The sequence below is a fragment of the Pyrgilauda ruficollis genome, unplaced genomic scaffold (genome assembly GCF_017590135.1).
Source record: "Pyrgilauda ruficollis isolate IOZ18807 unplaced genomic scaffold, ASM1759013v1 scaffold55, whole genome shotgun sequence".
Classification (NCBI taxonomy): domain Eukaryota; kingdom Metazoa; phylum Chordata; class Aves; order Passeriformes; family Passeridae; genus Pyrgilauda; species Pyrgilauda ruficollis.
In genome coordinates, this window is record NW_024527155.1 from 3,737,921 (window position 1) to 3,761,134 (window position 23,214).

General features: G+C 39.8%; 1 protein-coding gene across 4 annotated transcripts in view; it reads right to left on the reverse strand.

The window, feature by feature from the left end:
• The window catches only part of ABCC8 (ATP binding cassette subfamily C member 8), a 72,668-nt gene extending 52,123 nt beyond the window's left edge, over positions 1-20,545 (reverse strand). For 2 of the 4 annotated variants that reach the window (XM_041481130.1, XM_041481129.1), the window contains exons 1-8: positions 20,359-20,542; positions 18,921-19,062; positions 16,085-16,206; positions 10,164-10,330; positions 8,554-8,796; positions 7,526-7,714; positions 2,474-2,638; positions 337-492 (exon numbers count right to left, since the gene is read on the reverse strand). In XM_041481130.1, coding sequence (XP_041337064.1) covers positions 337-492; positions 2,474-2,638; positions 7,526-7,714; positions 8,554-8,796; positions 10,164-10,330; positions 16,085-16,206; positions 18,921-19,062; positions 20,359-20,506 — 1,332 coding nt within the window. In that variant the 5' untranslated portion in view covers positions 20,507-20,542. Of the gene's footprint in view, positions 1-336; positions 493-2,473; positions 2,639-7,525; positions 7,715-8,553; positions 8,797-10,163; positions 10,331-16,084; positions 16,207-18,920; positions 19,063-19,589; positions 19,791-19,874; positions 19,991-20,358 lie in introns of those variants that run through there. The other 2 variants (XM_041481131.1, XM_041481128.1) reach the window with 2 other exon arrangements.
• Between the last annotated feature and the right edge of the window lie 2,669 nt (positions 20,546-23,214).

Below are 23,214 nucleotides of genomic sequence, written 5' to 3' on the forward strand. Positions count from 1 at the left end.
CTGGGATTCAGAAGACAAACGATTGCAATATCTTCCAGTTAACTTGCCTGATGTAATAAATGAAGACACTGCAACCTGCTGCACCCTATAAATTCTTGTTACAAATGCAAAGCATTTTTGGCAGCAGCCAAGATCCTAATTCAATCATAAATACCTAAAGTCCAGTCACAGATGTGGAATTTATTACAGACAATATTTCTAGACATGAATAGCTTGAAGTTTTATTTCAAGTTATTCTTTAACTTCTTTAATATCCCCACTTTCATAAAACTCGCATGCAATGAACCACTACAGACTGACGTGCATTAAGAACAAAAGCACATTTAATCACCTTACCTGTACTGGCATAGCCCAAAGGTTAGGGCAGAGGAAGAAGAACCACATCAGCTGATTTGTGTCTATGGCAACCAGGTTACAGATCTGGCCTGCTGTCATCTCCCCCATAGACATGTTAGAAGTTGAAAGCTGCATAATTTTATTGTATATTTTTGTCTGGAAGAGAGATCAAAAGGTACTAGCATATAGAAATAAAATGAGACTTCTAGCTCCATCTAAACCTCAGGCACAGCATATTGAGGGCAGACAATATTTCCAGTAATTTGAGTGAAGAGAATAAAGTTTGGCCTTGTACATTATTTCTTAAAATTTAAAGCTACTATTCTTCCCTAACACAAAGCAAAGTGCTGTTACCTGCATTGTGGTTGTCTAAGTACTCCCTTTTTTCATCCCTGTGCATCAATAAGAGAATGACACCTTTACTGCCCAAAAATGCCCAATAATCACATTAGCAACTTCATAGTTAATCAAACTAATGTGGTTCTTGGGCATTTTTGGTTAGTGAAGGTTTCACTGTCTTATTGATTTACACCTGTCTTATTGATTTACACTCTCCACAGAGTGCCCTTCTTAAAACTAACACTAAGATATTATTATATTCAATATATAATCCTTAATGTATTATAATCCTTGTTATTTTTTTCTGGCAATTGACTCAAGCCCCATCCAAACTCAGCACAATGTTCCTGGCTGAGAAGATGGTGATACTTTGTTTAGAGAACTCCATTCCATTACACAGATTAATTCACAGACAGTGAATGTCTCAGGTACAATTCTGTACAGACTTAAACAGTTACCTCAGTGCAGAATCAGGCACCAGGTATAAAAATAACATAGTACAGAATAATGAAAGCACACTTTTACCTGCTAATCTCATAAAAATCAAATAGGACACACTGAACAGTGGCAGATTTACACAGGACAGGAGGAGAGAAAAGATTTAAAGAAAAAAAAAACATAGGAAAAGAAGTATAAAAATACTGCCATTAACACTGATCTGCTCCTTAGAGTGCTGACTAAAAATTTTCCAATTTGAATAGTCCAACTGGCATTATCTGGACCTCTATTATCCAGAACAGTTAATACAAATCTTTTCTTAAACATAATTTATTTAGCACTCTTTTCCAACTATTCCCCTATTGCACTTGCTTTGGTCCTTGTATTTTTTCAATCACTTGCAGGTCAGGTCTTGCACTTAATACAAGTCACACCTTTTCTTTTTTTTTCTTTTTTTTTTTTTTTTTTCTTTTTTTGTACTTTTGGGTCAAATTTTTATTCCTGTAGAATTTTTCTACTTCGCTCCAGTCAGGCAAAACCAATGGATGGAAACCAGAAGTCTGTCAGCTGACAAGTGCTTCCAAGTGTAAGATCAAAAGAGAATTAAACAATTAGGCTGCTATTGAAAGCATCTATCCATCATGGAGACTCCCCACAGGATCTGTGCAGCTCAGTGGATAAATAGTGTAACTTATAAGTTACACTAAGCCTGGATTTCATGCTGTCACAGGGTATGTTTCAGTCAGTGCCTCTGGCAATCCCACACTGTAATCTTACACCAAATTCTCTCATTTCCAGGCACAGAGCTTTGTATGCTACATCAAACTTTGATCTATAGTTGTCAGCTATACAGACCCCATTTTTGCAATCTGACTTATATTCAGTGCTTATAGACTCCACTGTGCCTGGCAGATTTTGTGGCATAATCCATAGAACAGAACACTACTCATGCATTGGGAATACAGCCTGTCCTTCTATATCCAAAATATATTTACAAAGACATTTTAAAGATGCTTTATTTGCAAGTGATGTGATGTTACCAAAAAATGCCTTTGAGATGGGAGAGGTGCAGTTCACACCTAAACTACTTCAAAAGTTACATTCAATTTTACTGCCAGCAAATTTTTGCTTGAAGGTAAGAAGAAATACAGCACCGGACATGAAAAATAAATATTTATATAAAACTATCAAAATAAGATGCAAAGTAAATAACTCAGGGCTAACACAATTTCTAACAGCAATGGTACATTCAATATATTTCAGGAGAGAAGCATTTTAGAATTTAACAACTATATAATTTATATTTACAACTACATGTTTATGAGGGTGTGAAAAGGTTAATTAGTAATTTATTGGGTACCTGTATTGCACCTCTCAAGTTGATTCCTGTTTCAATAGCAACATAGTATGATGCTTGCAGAAATGTCCTTTGCAATAGAAGGGCAAAAAATAAGAGTACAGCCAAAACATAAGCATTGGACAGGAACTCTTGTGATGAAATAAAGAAAACACCAAGAATTTTAGTCTGTAAAAAGAAAAAGTTAGAAATCAGGTGCAATGATAATTTGCATAATTAATAAACAGAGATAATGACAGTTTATTACTTTGAAAGTGCTCCCAACCCTGTCTGAAACCTCACATTTTATCACTTCAAAGAAACAGTCTCATAACATGCCAACTCAGTAAGCTTCATTTAAATGCAAAATGATGTTTATAGGATTTCTGATATCCTTCCAAGACTCTAGGACACTGAGTTACTCCATATGGTCATTTATTAAAAAATGTGCACTGCCCATCATCAGAAAGGAACAGTTAACATCCTTTGGAAAAAATTACTCTCATTATTTAACACCTCAGGTTACTGACCACTAAAAATGACCTTCAGAACTTGTAAAAAACTCAAAACTTCTGGAACCATGCAAATTATTTTGGCCTGCAGCAACTTGTTCACTTTTATATACGGTCATTACCTTCTAGCAAGCTCATGAGATCACCAAAGTGCATTCTGAAGCACGTCTACAGCTCAATGGGAAAACAGTGCATTTATTTCAGATTATATTGAACAAGCTGACATCTTCGGTGCCACAACAACTTGAGAGGCTGGCTCACCATGAAAAGCCTTCCATAACTAAGATGTCTCCATCTTCCTCTTTCTCCTTCAAAACATTGATTGCTGGATTTGGCTTCCATTAAATGCAAAATTAAGAAGATGACTCCTATTTCCTTTCAGAGGGTTTCTTACCATTTACACTCCTGCTGTATCCCTTGCTCAGCACATTTTTTCTTGCCTACATAGCCTCTTTGCTGTTGAAGTTTTCACAACTGCTATAACACTTAATCAGCTATATTTCACAAACTCTCAGTGTCTGTACATTTTATTAGATCTGATCTGCACTTCACAGTTAACTTCATAAAAACCCCATATGGCAAGTTCATACAGAGGCAAAATTTGGGTTTTTAAGCTGTTCTTTTGGCTGAGCCAGCTGGAAAAGGAACAAACTTCTCCCTACTCTTATTTACACCCTGGTTGCTCCAACCTGCACGCTTCAATTGCTTACTGTGCACTAGCTGGGGAGCTAACTGGATTTCTTCCTGAGCCAATTCAAATCATTGAGATAAGAAAATCAGCCCAGGAAAAAAATAATAGGCCAAATGGACCTATTATAGACCAAATCCCCAGTCAGTGCCAGAAATATAAAGCGAAGAAGAAAAGAGGAGCAGAGGTGACAAGGAATGTAAAAGGAGGAAGATTTTAAAATCTGTATGTGCAAAACTCTGAAAAACTACAGTACATGTCAGCAATTAGAGTACATGTCAGCACAAAGCACGTGCAGTTCAGATAAAGAGACATTTAACTGCTATTTTACCTATTTGCACCCTGAAGGGATTTTAAAGCCCTAATTTATTACTTATTGCAATAGCAATTCCAATAGGCTATAGCAGTATTTTCTACTACAAATAGTCTATAGTACACTAAAAATGAGTTTCTCTTAAAGATTATTTACAGTCTTACAAGTTCAGGCTTTCAGTGCTGTCCTCCACACACATCTGGCCAGTACTGCTAATCTCTGCAGCTAATACCACTTTTTAGTGTATGTAAAAGAACACTTTTTTTTTTTTTCCAGAACTATGTTTGACAAATCATGCTTGCCTAGCAATGAGATTCTGGTGCAGCACTTATTCCCATCAAAACATTATATAATGGACAAGGAGGGAAAGTGAGATGAATATTCTCATCCTTCCTTCTAATACTCCCTTGAGAGAAAAAGAGGACAAACATACAGACATAAACATCACACACTTGCTGATAGCAAGATGTTTGCCAAGCCTCAGATGCATTATCAGGCCATTATGGCTTACTGAGCATACTTGTATTTAAGCTACAATAGGTTCTACACACACTTGTCATCCTGTAGGAAACACAGAAATAACTGGACACTTCCTGAACTTTTCACACATAAGGCAAATAACCTTGTTTGAGAAGTTGACAGAAATAATTAGATGTTTTATTTTCAGAAAAGGCTTTGGGAATATTCAGTGTCCCACCTTCCTGACAACTTCAGGGTAACACCAGTTCTTAAAAGTTGCTCTAACCAGCAAAAGGCTGAGCAAAAAGCTGCTATTTAAATTCATAAAGACTGTAGACTCACACAATCTTAGTGTCAATACTGGGCTTTTTGCTACACTGGGTCCTATGACTTCTAGAACTTTTTAAATAATGAGTTTGCTGCATCTCTGAATGTGTTATGTCAGCAGCTACTCCTACTGGAACTGCTAATCCTAACGTTGCAACATGGAAGATGCTACCAGCAAATGATAAAGGTTATCATTATGTCAGTCTCTTCTTCAGTGTGAAATGATTAACAGTCAGAGAAATCCGTGTCACAGGAATGTTCTGGGGTGGCCATAAATATTGATACTGGAGTTATAAATAAACATGAAGAGCATGACAGAATTTAAGGCACTGTCGTGCTCTGACTAACTACAGCACCAACTCGAGCAGTTAATACTGCCTGTGACACCCATGTGATCTGAGTTACAGCTCCATGGTGGATTATATCTGTCACAAAGGACCTGAGGAACAGAACAATTATTTTGTCTCTTAGCCTTCAGTTTCACAAAGAGAATTTCTCTTTGAAAGATGAGAGTTGACTCATTACAACATCTCAATCGAAATATTTAAGATGTAGCTGGGTAAGAGATGGGTAGAAGACACCCTCCATTGTACTCACAATTTATATAGCTTATCTGATGCTGTCCCACTGTGTGACAACTCTTTCCAGTGCCCTCAAACTCAGCAGCACATCAAGCACAAACACTGTTTCCCCCCACTTATCATCACCTCCATATGGCATCATTTTAGCAAGCTTGTTTCTCACACCTGTGAGGCTCACAGGGGCAAACTATAAGGCAAGGTTTTCCTTTTTGACTCATTATAAGCAGGGATACAGCATTCCTACTAGTAGAGCTGGTCTATTTCTTTCCAAAACAGACCATGTTGGCTAGGTATGTGAACATACATGGGAGCCCTCCTGAACAGCCCAGTCTGCTTCCAGATAGTTTGAATAGAAACCCTTCATTAGAAAGATATTTCATCTCATCCAGCAAAAGCAATTTTCAAACTTAAATGTAGTTAGACCCTTACCAGAAAAAAACCCCCAAACAATGTCAAAACATAAGGAAAACATAAGCAAAGCTAAAATACACCCTTAGTTGTCACTTGTGGACTACAGACCATCAGTGAATATTGCTGTTAGGTGATCCCAAATTGGTGTCAATGACAACAGTGAGGTTACTGCTCAGCTAGCGAGTGAGGACTCTTGGCTGGTGAAGCTGCTTAGGGCCTGTCAGGACCAGACCTGAACTTTTTCTTTTTCACAGAGAAGCAGTAGCTGACAATTTTAGAAAAAAATTAAATAGGACAACTCGCAAATTATATCAAATCACAATTTCAGCTGAAACAGTGTCCCAAACAAATTATTGAAAAGCAGAGCTCAAGAGCTTCCACAGTACTTTGCTGGAATATAGTACTATAGTCTTAATTTTCTCATTTCCTGCTTTGACTGGCTTCCTTTGAAACCACTCACTGTAATAAAGTTTCCAAATATTAGGATAAGGGTTGCAAAATGGACAAACAGTTAATTTTAGCCTGAGGCCTTTGTTAAATTTTCTGCACTGCAGCTGATGGACTTCAATATTTACAGTGGACCTAATCCAAAGTGTACTTAAACGGATGGGTATATGTCCATTAGTGTCAAAAGACTTTAGAAATAGTCTTATATCAGACACTAAGTGAGCTGCAGAAATAAACTGATCTATCCTGTAGAAATCCAGCCTGAGTGACCTCACCTTGTAATGAAAAGATGTTTCCTGAGTTACATTTTTACTTTTAGTTAATCAAGAAATATGTCTGCTTCCTCTCGGAGAACATTCATTTAAATAGCATCCTTTAAAAATACGTTCAGTTGATCTTTCAAAACTAACCTCTCCAAACGCACTAGAGGGAATGCTTGGTCACAGTTAAATTACTTGGCATTTTATGATGATGACAAAACTCTGCTTTAATCCTCTTAGACATCCCTCATTTTTAGAAATGAAAAGCCAAGCCTATTAAAAAAACACTTTTCCTTTCTGCAAAGCACTTGGTCACATACCTGATTGAATCACTACTCAAGACCACCTAAATTCCTTATGATGTTGATGGGATTCTGGATATGCTTCACTGTTCTCTTGAATGAGGGTTTTTTCCAGAATGCAAGGCTGACAAGATGCATGGCTCACATATTTTGCCCCCCAAGAATTACAGAATGGATCAGGTTGGAAGGGAACACTGAAGGTCACCTAGTCCTACCTCCCAGCTCAAGTAGAGTCATCCCTGAACACATGGCACAGGATTGCATCCCAACTGGTCTTGAATATCTCCAGGGAGGGAGACTGCACAACATCTCTGGGCAACCTGTTCCAGTGCTCAGTCACCCACACTATAAAGAAGTTTTTCCTCATGTTCAGGTGGAACTTTCTGTGCATCATTTCCTGCCCATGGCCTCTTGTCCTATTGCTCGGCAGCACCAAGCAGAGTCTGGCTCCATCCTCTTGAGACCCTCCCTTTGGATATTTGTAAAAATTGATGAGGTCCCCTCCCAGTCACTTCTTCTCAAGGCTGAACAAGTCCAGCTCCCTCAGTGTGTCCTTAAAAGGGATGCTCCAGTCCCCCAATCACCTTTGTTGCCCTGCACTGGATGCCCTCCATCCCAGCACAAGAGTGGGTATCAGGCATTACATTCACACTGGCACTGTCAGCACTCACAAACACAGCACAGAGTCGCTTTCCTTACTGAGAAACACAAACACAATACAGAGTCACACAGCATCCCTTTTTGGCTCCTCTCTTTCGGTGACACTTTGACAGTACCTGTGGGCGGATGGTGTTATTTCCTTTTCCAACGTTGTGAACAATCCCAGAGATGCAGAGCGGCCCAGCAAATCCAAGCAAGTCAGCCAGAATACGGAATGTGCTGCTCAGAAGTAAGGGTCTTCCAAAAGCACAGCAGAGAGCACGCCAAATGGATCTGGATCCTTGGGGAGATGATGATCTTTTGTTCTGCTCAGAATTAAATTAGAATTAGTAAGAATTATGCTATACATTAACCTCAGGTCTGATAAATCATTGATATTTTATCACTGCTTTAATTCATTGACAATCATTTGTAATCTCTCAGGTAGAAAGCAGAGGAACTACAACTATTGTTTCTTTTTGTAGAGTCAGAACAAAGCAATAATTTGAACATCCCTCCACAAAGGGAACCATGATTTCTTTCCTACCTTTAATAGGGATCAAGTAAGTATGTTGTTTGTGGCCTTCTAAGGAAGGAAAAAAAGAGGGAGGGAAGTGACAGGTTTTTGTTCTCTAGTGAACACAGAGACTGGAAGCATACACTTTTTAGGCAGGATACAAACAAGTTCTCTTAGAATCCCGTTCACACTGAGCTCCCACTGAAAAGTGAAAATTAATTTGAGCTGAGGTAGTTTCAGCCTTGAACTCTTCTACGGGCAAACTGTAACTGAAATAACATGGAAAAAAAAATAGCCCTACAAGGCCTAATTAATACAGACTGTGTAATTGAATGTTTCCAGGGTCTTATTAGAAGGAATAATGGTGTAGAGAACACAGTCCATGATTACTTTCCACATCAAGATAGAGGCTGTACACATTTTACACACATTTAACCAGTAATGTGTTTGACATGCATGTTTGATTGGAGAAATGTCACTATCTGTACGAGGTACAACTGAGAATGTGTATATGGTCTGCTATGCCAATGAATACTTCATTTGCATCGTATCTGTTTATATCTCTTTGTGCCATGCTTGTATGATAAAAAGTAATGAAAAACACAAGCTCTGAGTAAGCAGACAGACACAATTCCATGCTTTGCATACCTTCTGTGCTTCAAAAGCCTCATTAAGGCGAATGTAATTGGTCAGAGCTCTCATAGCAATGGGAAGCTTGCCTATGGTTTTCAAGTCTATTGGTTTTTTATGGGCAGTCTTGATGAATGTGTTCATCCACCAGTATGTTCCCTTGGATAACAGATTCACAAAGGGCTGCAAGAATCGCACGCCAAGATCCTGGAGATCCTCAGGAGGTTTAACTTCTTTTGGAGTTTTGAAGAAAACATACCTCTGAAATCCAGAAAAATGCCAGCAGAATCACAGGGAATACGTAGAAAATACAAGTTCACAAAGAATAGATAAGGACATTGCAGATAATCAGTGAATCAGTATTGGTTTCTTAAAAGACATTCTACAGCAATCCAGTTTCCTCAGGTACTGAGGATAATCAGAGGCATCCAGTCTAGAAATAAGTAATTCTTATCATTCACTATGACTCTGCTTATGGTGCAAAAATTGCATACTTGCAGGGGAAAAAAAACCAAACCACCTTACAGAATCAGCATCATTATGGCTGGGAGACCTTAAAATCATCCAGTACAACCACCAAGCCAGAACCTCCCTAATCACCCCTACACCATATCTCCAGACACCTCTGGAACACATCCAGATGTGGTGACTCCACCACCTCCCTGGGCAACTTGTTTCAGTGAAAAGTTTTTCTAACAACTAGTCTGAACCTCCATGGTGCAACTTAAGACTATCTCCTCTTGTCTTTTCCCTTGAGACATGTCAGAAGAGACTGACCCCCTCAACTATTTAAATAGGACAGACCCAGCATTGCTTTGAGTTCCACAAACAAATGAGCACAACATGGGAAGCAGGAGCTAAGGCAGAGCCCTGAGGTTATCACTAGGATTTATCTCCCACACCACACTACTGCACATTTGTTAGCTCAGAACATGGAGCTACTGCTGCTGCAGCAAAAAAAAAAAAAAAATTACATGGGAATATTTCTTTCCCTCCCGCTACTGCTGCTGCAGCAAAAAAAAAAAAATTACATGGAAATATTTCTTTCCCTCCTAAATTTAATTTGTGTGCACAGTTGGTGAGTGCCAGCTAAAGGGAACTTTGGAATTTATGTATCCAGCAGTTTCCAAAGCCTCAGTTTAGATTATGACTGCAGACACTGCAGAGGAAAAAAAAATATATAGCTGGGAGGAACCCTAGTAGCCCAAATAAATCACTTATTGTGATTGCCTCCTGGAAAATGAGAGATGCTATTTGTGTGTCTAAGATATTCTCTGATAGAGCAGACAATTTCTTTCTATCAGTCTTCTCTTGCATCAGAAATACTTGGCTCTCATGACTGAAACAGAATAATTTTAAAATTGACAGCAAACTCAAACAGATGAAATTGATCTTAAATTATCAACAACAGAGTCTGGCATTTTTTGAAATTACACATTCATCTGGCCTAGTAAAATAGTATTAACCCTTGATAGTCAAATAGATTTCTATTTCTAACTGGATTTTCCTTTCTCCTTTAGTAATGCATTTCACACCAAGTACCGAGAAAAGGGATTAAAAAAAATACCAATAACCCAAAAAACAACCAATAAAAACCACAGAAGGAGACTGCTAGCATAGTTACTTACCCTGACCCTGATGACATTGATTTCTACAGCTAGTAGCATTCCATAAAGAACAACCAAGAGTCCTGTGAGGCAAAATCGAAGCTGAGAAAATCCAACCCCATTATCGCAGAACTTCACAAATTTGATGGTTTTAGTTATGAAAGCTAAAGTCCAGTAGAACAGCAATGCTGTAGAGAAAACAAACAAACAAATTAACCAGCTCCGTAGTTGCAAAAATATACAATGGCATTATAAAATATAATTAAGGAAGAATTCAACAAAATATATAAAACCAGATAGTAGCCTTTCTCATGTCAAAGAGAACCCTAATTTAATTCCAAAAACATTAAAATAATGTTAGTTCTAAATGCCTTTTCCATTAGATTTAGTGATATCTCAAAAGTTTCACAAAGTGAAGTCTGTTGAAGGAAATTTCATCTGCTGTATACCTGTATCCACATCATCAGCTCAAGGGAGGGTGTTGCTCCAAAAGTGAAGGTGCCTGTGAATAATGTTCTTCAGATTTGGTTAATGCTACAAGACTGCTATGAATGTGGCTTGAAGGAAAATTCCCTACAAATCTCTAGGATGTTTCAGGAACAGATATTAAAATACGTGGTCCAAACTGCTGCTGCACTGTCGTTCAACACAAATTCCATATATGTAACTCACAATGTAGATAAAACAATCACATCATGGAAGGATATTCTGGCACTCATGGAATACAACTTCCACTTTTTAGTGTTCCATGAAATCACTCGTCTCAAGGTGCTCATGCTGCCATCAGCTACAGCAAAATAATCCATGGAATAAGCTCCGGTGGCTTGGAAGCACTCTCCATACCATTCATCACACCATAAGTCAGCTCCTGTTCCCTATTCTTAAGGATATGCCTCCCAGGGTCATATTCTTTTAAATAAACCTTTCAGTGCTGCTGTATCTGCCATGGTGCAACAGATGGAATGAGCTCTAACTGCCAAGAAAAGCTTGGATGTGCTTTCCAAGTGTCTTGCCGGAACACCACAGAAAGACTTCAACCAAGGCATTAGCAACTCTAAGTCTAGCTTAAATATGGATAATCATCAGCAAGTTGCATAAATTTCAAAGAATTGGTGGTGCTCCAGCTACACTGAGGCACCAGAAAGCTCTCTGGAGATGTACTCTGTGGCTATCCTTCCAAGCAAAGCTAAATTCAATGCAGAGAATCCAAGTGAGATTTGGGACTGCCAGTCCTGCTTCTACAGAAATCAAGTTAAAACCTCTCCTTTTAATGAAGGCAGAGAATGGAACAGTACAGGAACACTGTGCATTAGGACATTTGCCAAGGGAGTCTCTCTTCCTCTAAAATTAAGAGGCCAGTTCATAAGAGGAAAACATTGAGTGGTCAGGTATTTGCACACTGCACTTCAGTGGCCAATGTGGTTGCAGAGAGGGTTTAAAAGATACACTTACCAAATTTCTCTTGGAAAACTTTAGCTTTTTTATGTGAGGTTTCCTACCATCTTCCCAACTTAGACTGCTTCTCATCCTGTTTCAGACTGCTTCCTTCCTTTGAGGCACTATCCCTCCCTATTCTCACTACTTCTGACTATAACGTCTTACTTCATCCAAGAATTACATTCCATGCTGTTCTACTCTTAACCACCCTTACCTGTTAAACCTTGTTTTGTTTCATTTTTCCACCAACAGGCTGAGAACACATCCCTCTTGGAATAAAAGGGACTTAAACACTGTACACTGAAAATATCCACCAGTGAAGGACCTCCAAAAAAAAAAAAAAAACCAAGCCAACAGGCGTTTATGTATGTCTTGGAATTATAAATAAGAACTAGCAGAGTCATTCTCCTATTTAGGGTTTAAATAAGGGTCTGTAGGACCTTTTATTATTATTATTGTTATAATGTTAATTTATCTTTTATCTAAGAAGTACTATAAAGTGCCAAACACAACATTCTCAGGCCATATTTCCTTAGAAGCATTTGAATTTACTTAGCTTGTCACTTTTGAATACAAGTATATCTAATCTGATCTGGAGAATGCTCACAGGCCACTCAAGGCTCCTTGGAAAATACAATTGTGGCTCTGTTCTTTATAGATGATGTTTTTATCATCTGGCTGGTAAGTACATTTTGGCTGAGAGTTTTTAGAAATTATCTCTGAGAACTTAAATTGGTCTGAAGTGCAAAGTGATCAGACCACAGAGGCATTTACTGGATTGCTTTAGATGTATTGTACATGCCTAAATGACCTTGCTTTTTCCTGGGCCATGTAAGATACCTCAACCCACACCACCAGGGTGTAGATTCTCACCTGGGCCACACCTCTGAAAAATAAGGCAATGTGCAACTCAAATTCTTCTATACTTTTATTGAATTAAGCCCAATCCAAAAAGCCACACATTTAACTGGATGTGATTTATTAATTAACCTGTGCCTTTTTGGAGAGAATTTTTTTTGTATTAAGAAATAAGTAATATTTTTATGCAAGAAGTTCCATTTTAGAGAATAAACCAATTCCAAGGGAAACAACTACAATGCAAAGGGACAAAAATTTTGAATCAGAAAAACAGAACCCTGTCTAGTAGCAGTAAGGTGTAGGTACACACTTTGTGGTAATTGGGAGTGGGGCTGTGGCCCAGCCTCATCCCCAGTGGGCTACAGCTGTGCAGGGCAGGTGGATAATATTGAAGGTAATGAGCCATGGAGTGCCCAGGTGCACTGACCAATCACAAAACGGTAGAGAGGACACACAGGTGCAGTGCATGAACATGAGGGGTATAAAAGGTTGGGCTAAAGAATATGAAGGAGCAGATGCTTGCAGCCTTCTGAAGTGATGTGACTCTGTGTGGGTTGAAGCTTTCTGAAATTCTGTGGTGACACTGTATTGTGGCCATCTCAACTGTGAGATATGCTGTGGCATATACTGCAATAGTAAGGCAGTCATATAATTAAAATTAGTTTAAAAAAAAGACAGTCTTCTAAAATGAAAAAATTCATGTGTTCCCACACTACCACCCATTTCAATTAAAACTTCAAAGTCCTGTTGTTATTTAATAGTTTTCTACTGCTATTATTTTTGAGGTTTAAAATTTATCTTTAAAACAAAGAAACTAACTTAAAAAATAGTGGAATGAGATGCTACCATTGTGTATTTTAAACATCAAGAAAACAGCAGATTTTCCAATCCAGTATGAAAACTATTCTAAAATGAGTCCTGCTTAACTGTACAAATGTCATGCAACCATGTGGTGCAAATAGCATCAAAATTAGCATTATTAGGAGAGTGCCCTGGTAAACAGCACTACATGGGAACAGCTACATTTGTTGAAATATAATTACAGACCAAAATAATACAGAAAAAGAACACATTTAGACCAGATCAAGGTGTTCCAATAGTTGTGTCGCTCAACTGCATTCATGAACTCAATCATTAGCTTCAGTGAATAAATATTCCAAACCTTGTCAACGTTTTTTGATAAGAAATACTAAGAATTAATACTTCAAAATAGCCAAGTGCCTGGGCTAAAGCTGAAAGGCAGGGTCAGGATCAGCAGAGGAACTTTGAGTCCTCCTTTTGCGTACCCAAGGAAACACACTAATCCCCACACCTGTCATGGTATCTGCCTCTTACTTGTTTATGAAGAGCTACAAATGGATTTGGTTTCTTTAAGGTACAGAGTGAAAAGCATCTTTAAGAAACAAAACATGTCAGAATTTCATGGGATTGGAAAATTTCACCCTGTTCAGAATTAATAATCAGACCTTTAAGGCTCCACTGCACTGCATCAGTGAGAGTTCCCCTGCTGGGTTTAAGAGTTTTTGGATAAGGCTCTGTTAGTCTTTGTTTTAAACAGCTACCAAGTATTTGCAGCTGTGAGCATTCATCCTGCAGCTGAGGCAGATGATGCCCTGCAGTTTGCTGGAAATTCACGGATGCTCAGAAGCAGCAAGATGTCACATCGGCTCTTCTACTTTGCTTTGCAACATTAGATCCCTTCTACACAAGCCCAGTTTCCCACACACCCAGCAAAAAGCTTATCACCAACTTTAGCTTTCCCTCCTGGTTCTCATTTACCTCCTAAAATGAGGCTCTAAAGCAAAGCTGCTTCATGGCCACACTGCACTCTAGTGGGTTGACAGGTGAGTAAAGGTATAATTTAACTATCCAGACTGGGTTTCTTTGCATGAAGTGCTCATTGCCTCGTCCCAGATGTCAATACAGAGTAGTTGCAATTAAGATTGAAAGATAACTAACAAACTGCATAGTTTGTGCAGTTAAGAACAAAGGATAGAGTCTTCCAGAAATGTCTGTCTTAGGACAAATAAAAGAAAACCAAAAAAGAAAGAATAAAAATCAAAGACAATCAGCTTGGGAAGATTTTAGACTCAAATTCAAATCAGGCAAACTAAGTGGGAAAGGCTGTGATAGTCTAATTTTCTTTATTGCCCAAGAGCTATTAAGACCAGATTTTCTGAGGGAGTACAATCCTTGGAAATTCTTGCAAAATTAAAATTCATCCATAATACTTAAATAAGTGTTAGTCTTCGTTGGTACAACTTTTTAGTATTCAAGTATTGTCCAGAGTTTATCCAGCATCAGCACTCTAAACACTGAAACACATTATCATAAAAAAGAAATCTCTACTGAGCAGGAATTATGAAAAAAAGGGTAATCAACTACCAGCTGTAACTTTGCTACCCTTCTCAAAGACTTAACAGCAGGAATGTGGCTGTGACACTAAATTATTTAACATTGCATTATACATCTGAAATAACAACAAAAAGCCCAAACAACAAAACAACCTAAAAAACAAAACCACAAAAATCACTGCTTGCTTTACAGGCAACTGTAACAGTCTAGCAATGCTTCCTGAGGCATAATGCCTTCCTGTGAGAAAGCATTAAAAATACTCTGTTGACTTACTTAAAAAGCAACTAAATGACCTTGCTTGTTCTTAAAGGATAAAAAAGATCCTACTTAAAAGAAAGGTACAGGAAGAAGAGCAGTCCCAAATGAGAAGACATAAAGGTTGCTAAGCCTGAATAGAAATCTAAGTCTTTGGAGAGGAATGTTTTTCAGGAGTTACAGCCTATTTCTGCAGAACAGGACTCTCACTTACACCAACATGTAGATCAAAATAATCTTCAATATTTAAAAGCTTTCTCAAATCTAGTTATTACTGACTTTTCCCCACCTGACAAAAACTAGAACAAAACTTTGATACACAGAGCTACAATAGCACAAGAAAAACTTCAGCAGGGTCTATTGATACAGAAATCCAGCTCAAACAAAATGTGATGAGCCAGAACCAAAGAAATAACAGGTAACAGGATGTGACTAAGTATGTAGACATGCCCAGCCTGCAGTCTACTTAAACAGATGAGAACACAGAACAACTGCATGACCACCAGCAGCAGTGGATTTTCTATAGCTACAGTTTATTCACAATCTTACAAAATACAGAGTAGACTAGGTAGTTCTCATTCATAGCATTTTCCATTCAAAAGGCCTAAAGCAGTTTTCAAAGGGAGTTTTAGGAACATGAAGCAAGAGCAAGCAGGCAGAGTAATATATTCACGACTAAAAGTCGGGGATGTCATTCCTTAGCTCCTTGCATATTTCAACAGACCATGCACACGAAGATTTCTTCACTCTTGCATCACGCTTCCACACAACAGGCTGACAAGGGGGTTTGGATTTAGAGTTAACAATTTCCCATGCTGCTTTTCCCACAAAAACAGTTTTTCCTAGAGTAACTCATTGAATCCCTGAGAACATTACACAGACTATTATTAGAAGTTAAAAACATTAAAAATAATGAAATATTTGAGCATACATAGAGGGGTAGCTTTGGTCATAGAAGACTGCAGTGACCTGTCACCAAGGAAAAAGACACAGAGCACCACAACCACACTTCCAGATGCATAGATTTTGAGACATACCTATTAAGAGTTTGGGGAAATTGGATGTTTCAATATTGTGGTAATAGACAACCGATGTGATGGCTGCCAGGAATGCCATTCCAGCCGGCATGTACAGGTGTAAGTGGCGGGACTCAGAAACCCTTCAAAACAAAGAAAATCTGTTAAAGTTAAACCTCTCAGCTATTTAAATGTTTCTCTTTTAATTCATGAACAGTACCTTACTCTGATGTAAGATTTTCTAGAATGGTTATGGATGCAAACCCGTCCAAGTTTTAATTGAATTTTTGCTCCTAAATCACACAGTTGGATTTCAAATTCCTCCCCTGTGCTGAAAATGAAAGGTGTGTACTCCTATTCCCTATTGAAATCAATTGGAACATTGTTTAAATTAGGACAGGCAGCTCATCTCCAAAATGAGAAAAGTTAATTTAAGCGAAACTAGTTTGGGAGCTGTCCATCAAAATATGCAGATAAGACCAAACTGACAGCACAGTTCAAGATTTTCTACAGAAGCATTTTGTGAAAGTGTTTCATTTTTTTTCAGTTTAAAAGAAGAAACAGCACCACAGCACAGGATTTACTTACAGTGAGGTCTGTCTTCAGTGACTGCAAGCCAACAAAACAAACCCCTATAACAGAATCATACACTCTCATGTTTTGTTCTATAAAGCAAAACTGCTGACGCTTTGCTTCAGGTGGCAGCAGAAGGGGTCCTGCCAAATACAGCCTTTTGGGAATACTGGAATTGATGGGCAATGTTGTTGGTTTGTGCAGTGTTCAATAGAAATGTTTTCTCCCCCTCTTTCTTCCTACTCATTTTCTCTTCCTTCCCGCTCCCCTTTTCTTTCTTTCACAAAAAGAATTTAATGCCCTATGCTATCAAGGGCCACAATTTCCTCTGTCTCCCAGCCAGCTTCACCAGAAGAAGGAACCAAGATGACTTCAGGACAAACATTTAGGGAAATTCACACCACGTCCTCTGAATGGATTTCTTATTGCTGCATCAAACACTACTTTTGTGGAGTTTGGAGAGACAAGAAGAGCTGTGCTGGGAGGGAGATAAAAGATCATCACAGGACACCACAGTTCAGAGAGCAGAACATTCCAAATGTCTAGCAGAACCATAGGAGCTCAGGACAACCATTTCCTGCATCTCTGCTCTAGAAAGGAGAGCCTTCCCTCAATGAAGATTGGGGTAAACTCTGCAGAGATGGCTGGAGCCATGCTCACAGCCGGTCATGAACACTAAATTCCTCTTACTGACAATAGCTGGATGTCAATACAGCAAAATGAGAAAGGATCCTCTGAAATTCCTAGTAATGCCAGGAGGTTTTGTACACCAGGACTAAATTCTCAGCAAGGACAAAAAAAACCCAACAAGAACAGATTTCTTCAGACAGCCTAAGCTTCAGTAGGTAACACTGCAGCAGTGGGAGGCTTTTTAAAATCTATTTATTTCACAGTTGCTGGAATTCCCCTATATAACTGTACCTCCAATAGGCTGCTTCTATTGCTGAGATGCCAAAGCCTTTAGCACCCCGTTGCTGCCAAAAGGACTCACCAGCATGATCCATTTTGGTTCTTAGAAAGCTGATGAGTCTCAAAACTCTCTTCTATTCACTGGAGACCTCGCCAGCCTGCTGAATGCTCGGGAAGCACGACTGTGGGTTGGCACTCCCCCAGCAGAGCTCCGAGCTTTGATTCTCATCAGGTGACACCTATTACTTAACAGCAGTGTTCTGAGTCAAGTTAAATAGCAAATAAACATAATCAGAGGCACTGCTAACGAGAAAAATAAAGGAGAAAACTCAAAGCAGGAGATTTTGCTCTGAGCATCCCACACCCTGATAACTCTGAATAAGCAAGAGAAAAATTCCTTTAAAAAAAAACTGGCAGAAAGAAACATCCTATTTATATATGTTTAAGAGAAGTTAAAATAATAATGATGATATAATTTCCTACACCAGAAGTCTGCAGTGCATTTCACACTGGTTGGTGGATACTTGTTATACAGATGGCTAATCAGGAAGGTTTTTTCTATTTAATGAGGAGCTTCCATTTCATAATCCTTGGGCTCAAATTGATTATCTTTATGAAAAATCATGCCTCTTTTCATATGAAGAGATCATATTCATTGTTATATAATTAGCTTTTTTCATAATAAATCACTCTCCTGTATCACTTGTTTCACTTGGAATAATTTTCAGATTTTGGTTTAGTGACATCCTAATCTGCATAATTTTCATAATAAATCACTCTCCTGTATCACTTGTTTCACTTGGAATAATTTTTTTCTACAGATTTCTGTTTAGTGACATCCTAAGCTGCATAACAGATGATGGCTCATGCTCACGAGCTGCTCTGTTCCAGGTAACATAGGAGATATAGTGCAAAATCATCAGAAGAAACTCTGTGGAGTGTGACTTAAGGCCCAGATTACCTCCTCTTATTTAGATGAAAAGAACTCAGTTTGGAGGTGAATGGTATGACCTACTGTGCACATGGGAGTTCCTCCTAAGTAACAACTGTGGGATTGGGTTCTTGGACATAAAACATATCATGAAAATGTCACCATCTGCTTGAATCATTAGGATTTATCTATGATTACTCTTTGGAAAGATAGTGTCATTAAGCTGAACTAAAAATGATTAAGGTCAGTTGTGCCTGTGTACATCACTTGGCAAGGTCTGTGGAATTTCTGATACAAGGTTGGTAGGTTAATCACTAAGAAAAAAAGATTATTATGCTCATAACCACAAGGAATATGGTTTAGATGAGAACTTAAGCAGGAAATATCTACCCTGAAACCTTTAAACTGCTCAGTGCTAGCAGGAGAAGGCAGACAAACACTTACCCATCAGACACTATGCCCTCTGCAATTTCACACACCAGCACAAACAAGAGGATAAAAGTCAGTATCCAGCGTAAATTGTGGCCAGGAAAATGGAGCCATGTGCTATGATGTATATGTACTTTGGAACTCTGACTTCCCCATCCTAAAAGAGGAAAGAGAATTATAGAGAGCTTTCTTAACAAGAGTGACACACAAAGTTCCTGCTTACAAAAAAAACCCCAAACCATATATGTAACAACCTTGCACACCAACACTGACAAAGCTGTGCTGTTAAACACACATGCATTTGAATATTATCAGAACTGTGCTCTCACTACCTTACTTCATATAGAATAAAATCAATTATTTAGACAGGACACAGCCTTAAATTCCTATACTTCTAGCAACTTAGTATCAAGTAATTACATGCACTAAACATTTTTCAAATCTATTTGCAGCTTAAATGAACAACAAATTAACGTTCTGACAAATACACACAAACACTCTAATAAATGCACTGCTTCTTTTCCCTTTAATTCTTTAAAAAAGTTAAAAAATTAAAATGGATAAGGTGTGAAGCTTTATCTTGCTAAAAATTAGCAATACTGAGAGACTCCAGATAAACGCAGAGAACCCTAAGCAGCTGACCCCGTTTCCACATTCGTGCTTGCTGCTATTTCCCCATCGGACCTTTTCCCATCCCCAGGAGCGAGTGTTATTCCAGCCCGTGCCGTGGCTCTCCGCGGGCCGGTCCAGGCTTTGGACGAGGGTATCCGGAGCAGTGACAGCCCCGTGTGCTGAACCACCGGGCCACCTACCGGCCCCGCCGGGCTTGTGACATCAAACCGCAGCCGCTCAGGTACCGCAGGAGCCACCTCCGCGGGGCAGGACCTGTAATGGGGGGCGGGGGGGCTGCCAGGAGGCTGTGACCCCGCAGTAATTGCTGGGAGTAATATTTCATAACGCAACACTCACTTGTCAGGTTTCCTGGGCTTTAATAGCACATTTATTTCTGCTCCTTGCCCTGCACCGGCAGGGCAAAGCCCGCGGTCTCTTCCAGCATCACCCGTTCCTGCCCTGCCTACGCAAGGGGTTTCACCTGCGGGGAGCCCCGGGGGCTGCCTCGACACACGGAGACGGGCCCGGGCGGACAGCGGCGGTGCGGGGGCTGCCCGGGGAGAGGCGGCCGCCGGAGCATCCCGCAGCTCGCACCGCATCCCAAGAGCGACGCAGCCTCTCCGCGCGGAACGGGGGCAGGGCCAGGCCGGGGGACACGGCAAGGGGAGGCCAGGCGGGCGGGGGGAAACGCGGCACACGCGCGGGGGAGGAAACCCACGGCCAGACAAAGCCGGGCGGGGGACACGGCAAAGCAACACCGGGGGTAGAGAGGCAGAAGGAAATGGGGGGTGAACAGGAGAGGCACAGGCGGACAGGGGAAGGGAAAGCCGCGGGCACCCACCGATGAAGAGGATGGGGAAGGTGATGAAGAGCAAGAAGACGTGCGGCACCACGTTGAGCGCATCCACGAAGCAGCCGTTGTTGAGCACGCCGTGGTCCACGTTGTAGGCGGTGGAGTTGCCCTCGTCGCCGCAGAACGCCAGGGCCATGGCGGGACCCTGCGCGCAGCCGGGCGCCGCCTCCGCCCCGGCCGCGGCCCCGGCCCCGCGCTCCGCCCGCCCCGGCGCTGCCCCGCCCCGGCACCGCCCCCGAACAGCCCCGAGCGGGGCGCTGGGGGAGCGCTCGGCGGGGACGCGGACGGGTACGGGCTGTCCCTCCCCTGCCGCTGCTGGGACCGATGCGAACGCGCCGTGACAGCGCTCGGTACCCCAGAGCACCAGAGCCGTGTTCCAGGGCTCTCGGGGCTCGGTATTGAGTGCTTAATGCATCGTTAATGTGACAGAACATTAAATATCCAACACTAAATTAGTGATGACAGGAATTACAGATTACGGAAAGCGTGTTCTTTCAACCTTGTCAGCTTTTGCTTTTTTCTCGACTATGATAAAGATATTATTAGATTAAGTCACGTATTCAGCCGTACCCTCCTCCCAAAGGAGACTTCAACATTATATCCTGAACAGCTGTTGTGTTTGTGCCTTACCTTTTTTTACCCCTAAAAATGAGTTAAACCCTAACTTTTTTCCCCTCCACCAAGACTGCCTCAGTCTCTGAGAACCAGATAATTAATTTGAGTGGGCTCTAAATCACTCCCTAAGCATTTTTATGTACACCAAAATAATGTACAAATCAAACTTACCAACCCCTTTTTTTTCTTGAGTAGAATTTAGGCTCAGCTGAGCCAAAGCCAAACAAAATCTCTGATCAAATACTTCTCTTCTGGGGGATGGCACTGGAAAGTAAAATGTGATGTGCATCAGAAATCAGCACCTGGCACACACTTCCTAGCACAGGCTGAATCCATGTCCAAGATTCAAATATCTCTGGTGTGTAGCCATGAAATACTCAACAAAAAGAGTCCATATATCCAGGCTTCACTCTTCAAAATGCAAAAGCCAAAAGTTGGCTAAATGCCTCTAAGGGAAATGAACCCATAAATGAAATATTTCCTTCTTCCTTCAACATAACATTCAATTTCTAGGACAGACAGCTTCACTAATAGACCTGAAAATTACTTTTGTCATGCTACTGTTATTGATCTTGCTGTTGGACAGGAGCAAAGAAAAAGCAATTCTCTGCATGGAACGTTATTTCCTATATATGGTCTTTTGGAGCTACAGCAGTGTGGTTAAGAATAAAAATTAAAAGACAAACCCCAAGCCAAATCCTGTGTATATGTATTCTCAAATGTGAAAGTTACACCCACGCTGGAAAGACTATAATTATTTTATGTTTTGGACAGAATCCAACATTCATTTGAGCTTCTGGTCAAGCTCAGCTCTGTTACCCTAATCATTATTTAATAAACAGTATGAGCAGTTTACATGCAGATAATTTAAAAGTCATTTATATTTTAGCATTTCCTGAGTCCCCAAGTGACACAAGATTTCTGTGTTACCCATGAACAAAGAGCAACAATGAACTCTTGGCAGTTTACACTCTGGAGGCTGAAATCATGGTTAAGATCTGAGAAAGAAATAACCATGGCCAGAGAATTTAACACAGAAATTAAAGTTTGCTAACATCTCTGAAGAAATCCAAGAACTGAGCTCACATGCCCAGTCTTTGCATGTTTTCTGAACCTACATGGTGCCAATCACAACTTTTTAAAAAATGTCTATCTCAAGAAAGGTTAGGAAACTCCATAGTTTTGAATTTGAAATTTATCTTTCCAGTGATTTTCAGACACAGCCTAGATTACATAGTTAATGTGGTGATTTAAGATTAATGTTCTCAGTTCATTGTTCTCCTACAACAGATCTGTCACAGAGCTAAAGTTGAGTCAGAAATGTGTTGGCACCCTGAACAGAGAGATGGTGTATTAAATGAGGAATTAATGACTTAATGAAATACAGAAAAAACCCCAGACTGACAGAAATCCAAACAGTTGGTAAACTGAAATTGGTAAGGTGAACATTCACAGCAATGAACAGGGACACACACAGACATCCAAACTCTTTAAATGACATACACTTCCAATAACAAGGTTCCAGTTTTGTCCCTACTGTTACAACGAAATCAAGCGAGTAATCTGGACAAATACTGGTCTTGCTTACTAAAGCATTAAATAACAATCTCTTTTCACTCACAAATGGTAAAACAGCCATTTTGTGCCTTCACAAAAATAATGCTAAGACATAGTTTGATCCTTTTCTTAGAAAAGGCTTAGATGTGATTGTAGTGTCAAAGGAAAAAACTTCCTTACCCAGACTATGTCTGCTGGTCCTATGGGCTTTGGAGCAGGTCACAGAGGAATAGTTTCTCTCTCAACACTGTAATTTCATGAAGCTTTGTGAAAGCAAAATTCCTTTTCAAAGTACAGAAAAGGCAAAGAAAATATGAAACCAACAGGTAGACAGCCGTGTTTATCTGCATGTTGCAAATGCAACCTGATTTTTCACTAAAGTCTCTTTACATCTTATTTCTCTTACTCCTGACTTTTCCATTTCACAAGAAGTCAGTTTCCTACTTCATTATTTCAGTGTATCTATTAGAAATGAGACATCAAGTTAGATGCTGGCAACCACTAGCACATTCAATAGGTAACTGGAAATATTTTGAAAGCATTTTGATTATGTAAAATTGATTCCCAGAGAGACAAGGGCAATATTTTTAACTCAAGGAGAAAGTACTTTTTATACTTGCCTTGGAATTTGTCTACAAGTTTTGGTTTTATAGAAAAGCACTGATGTCACTT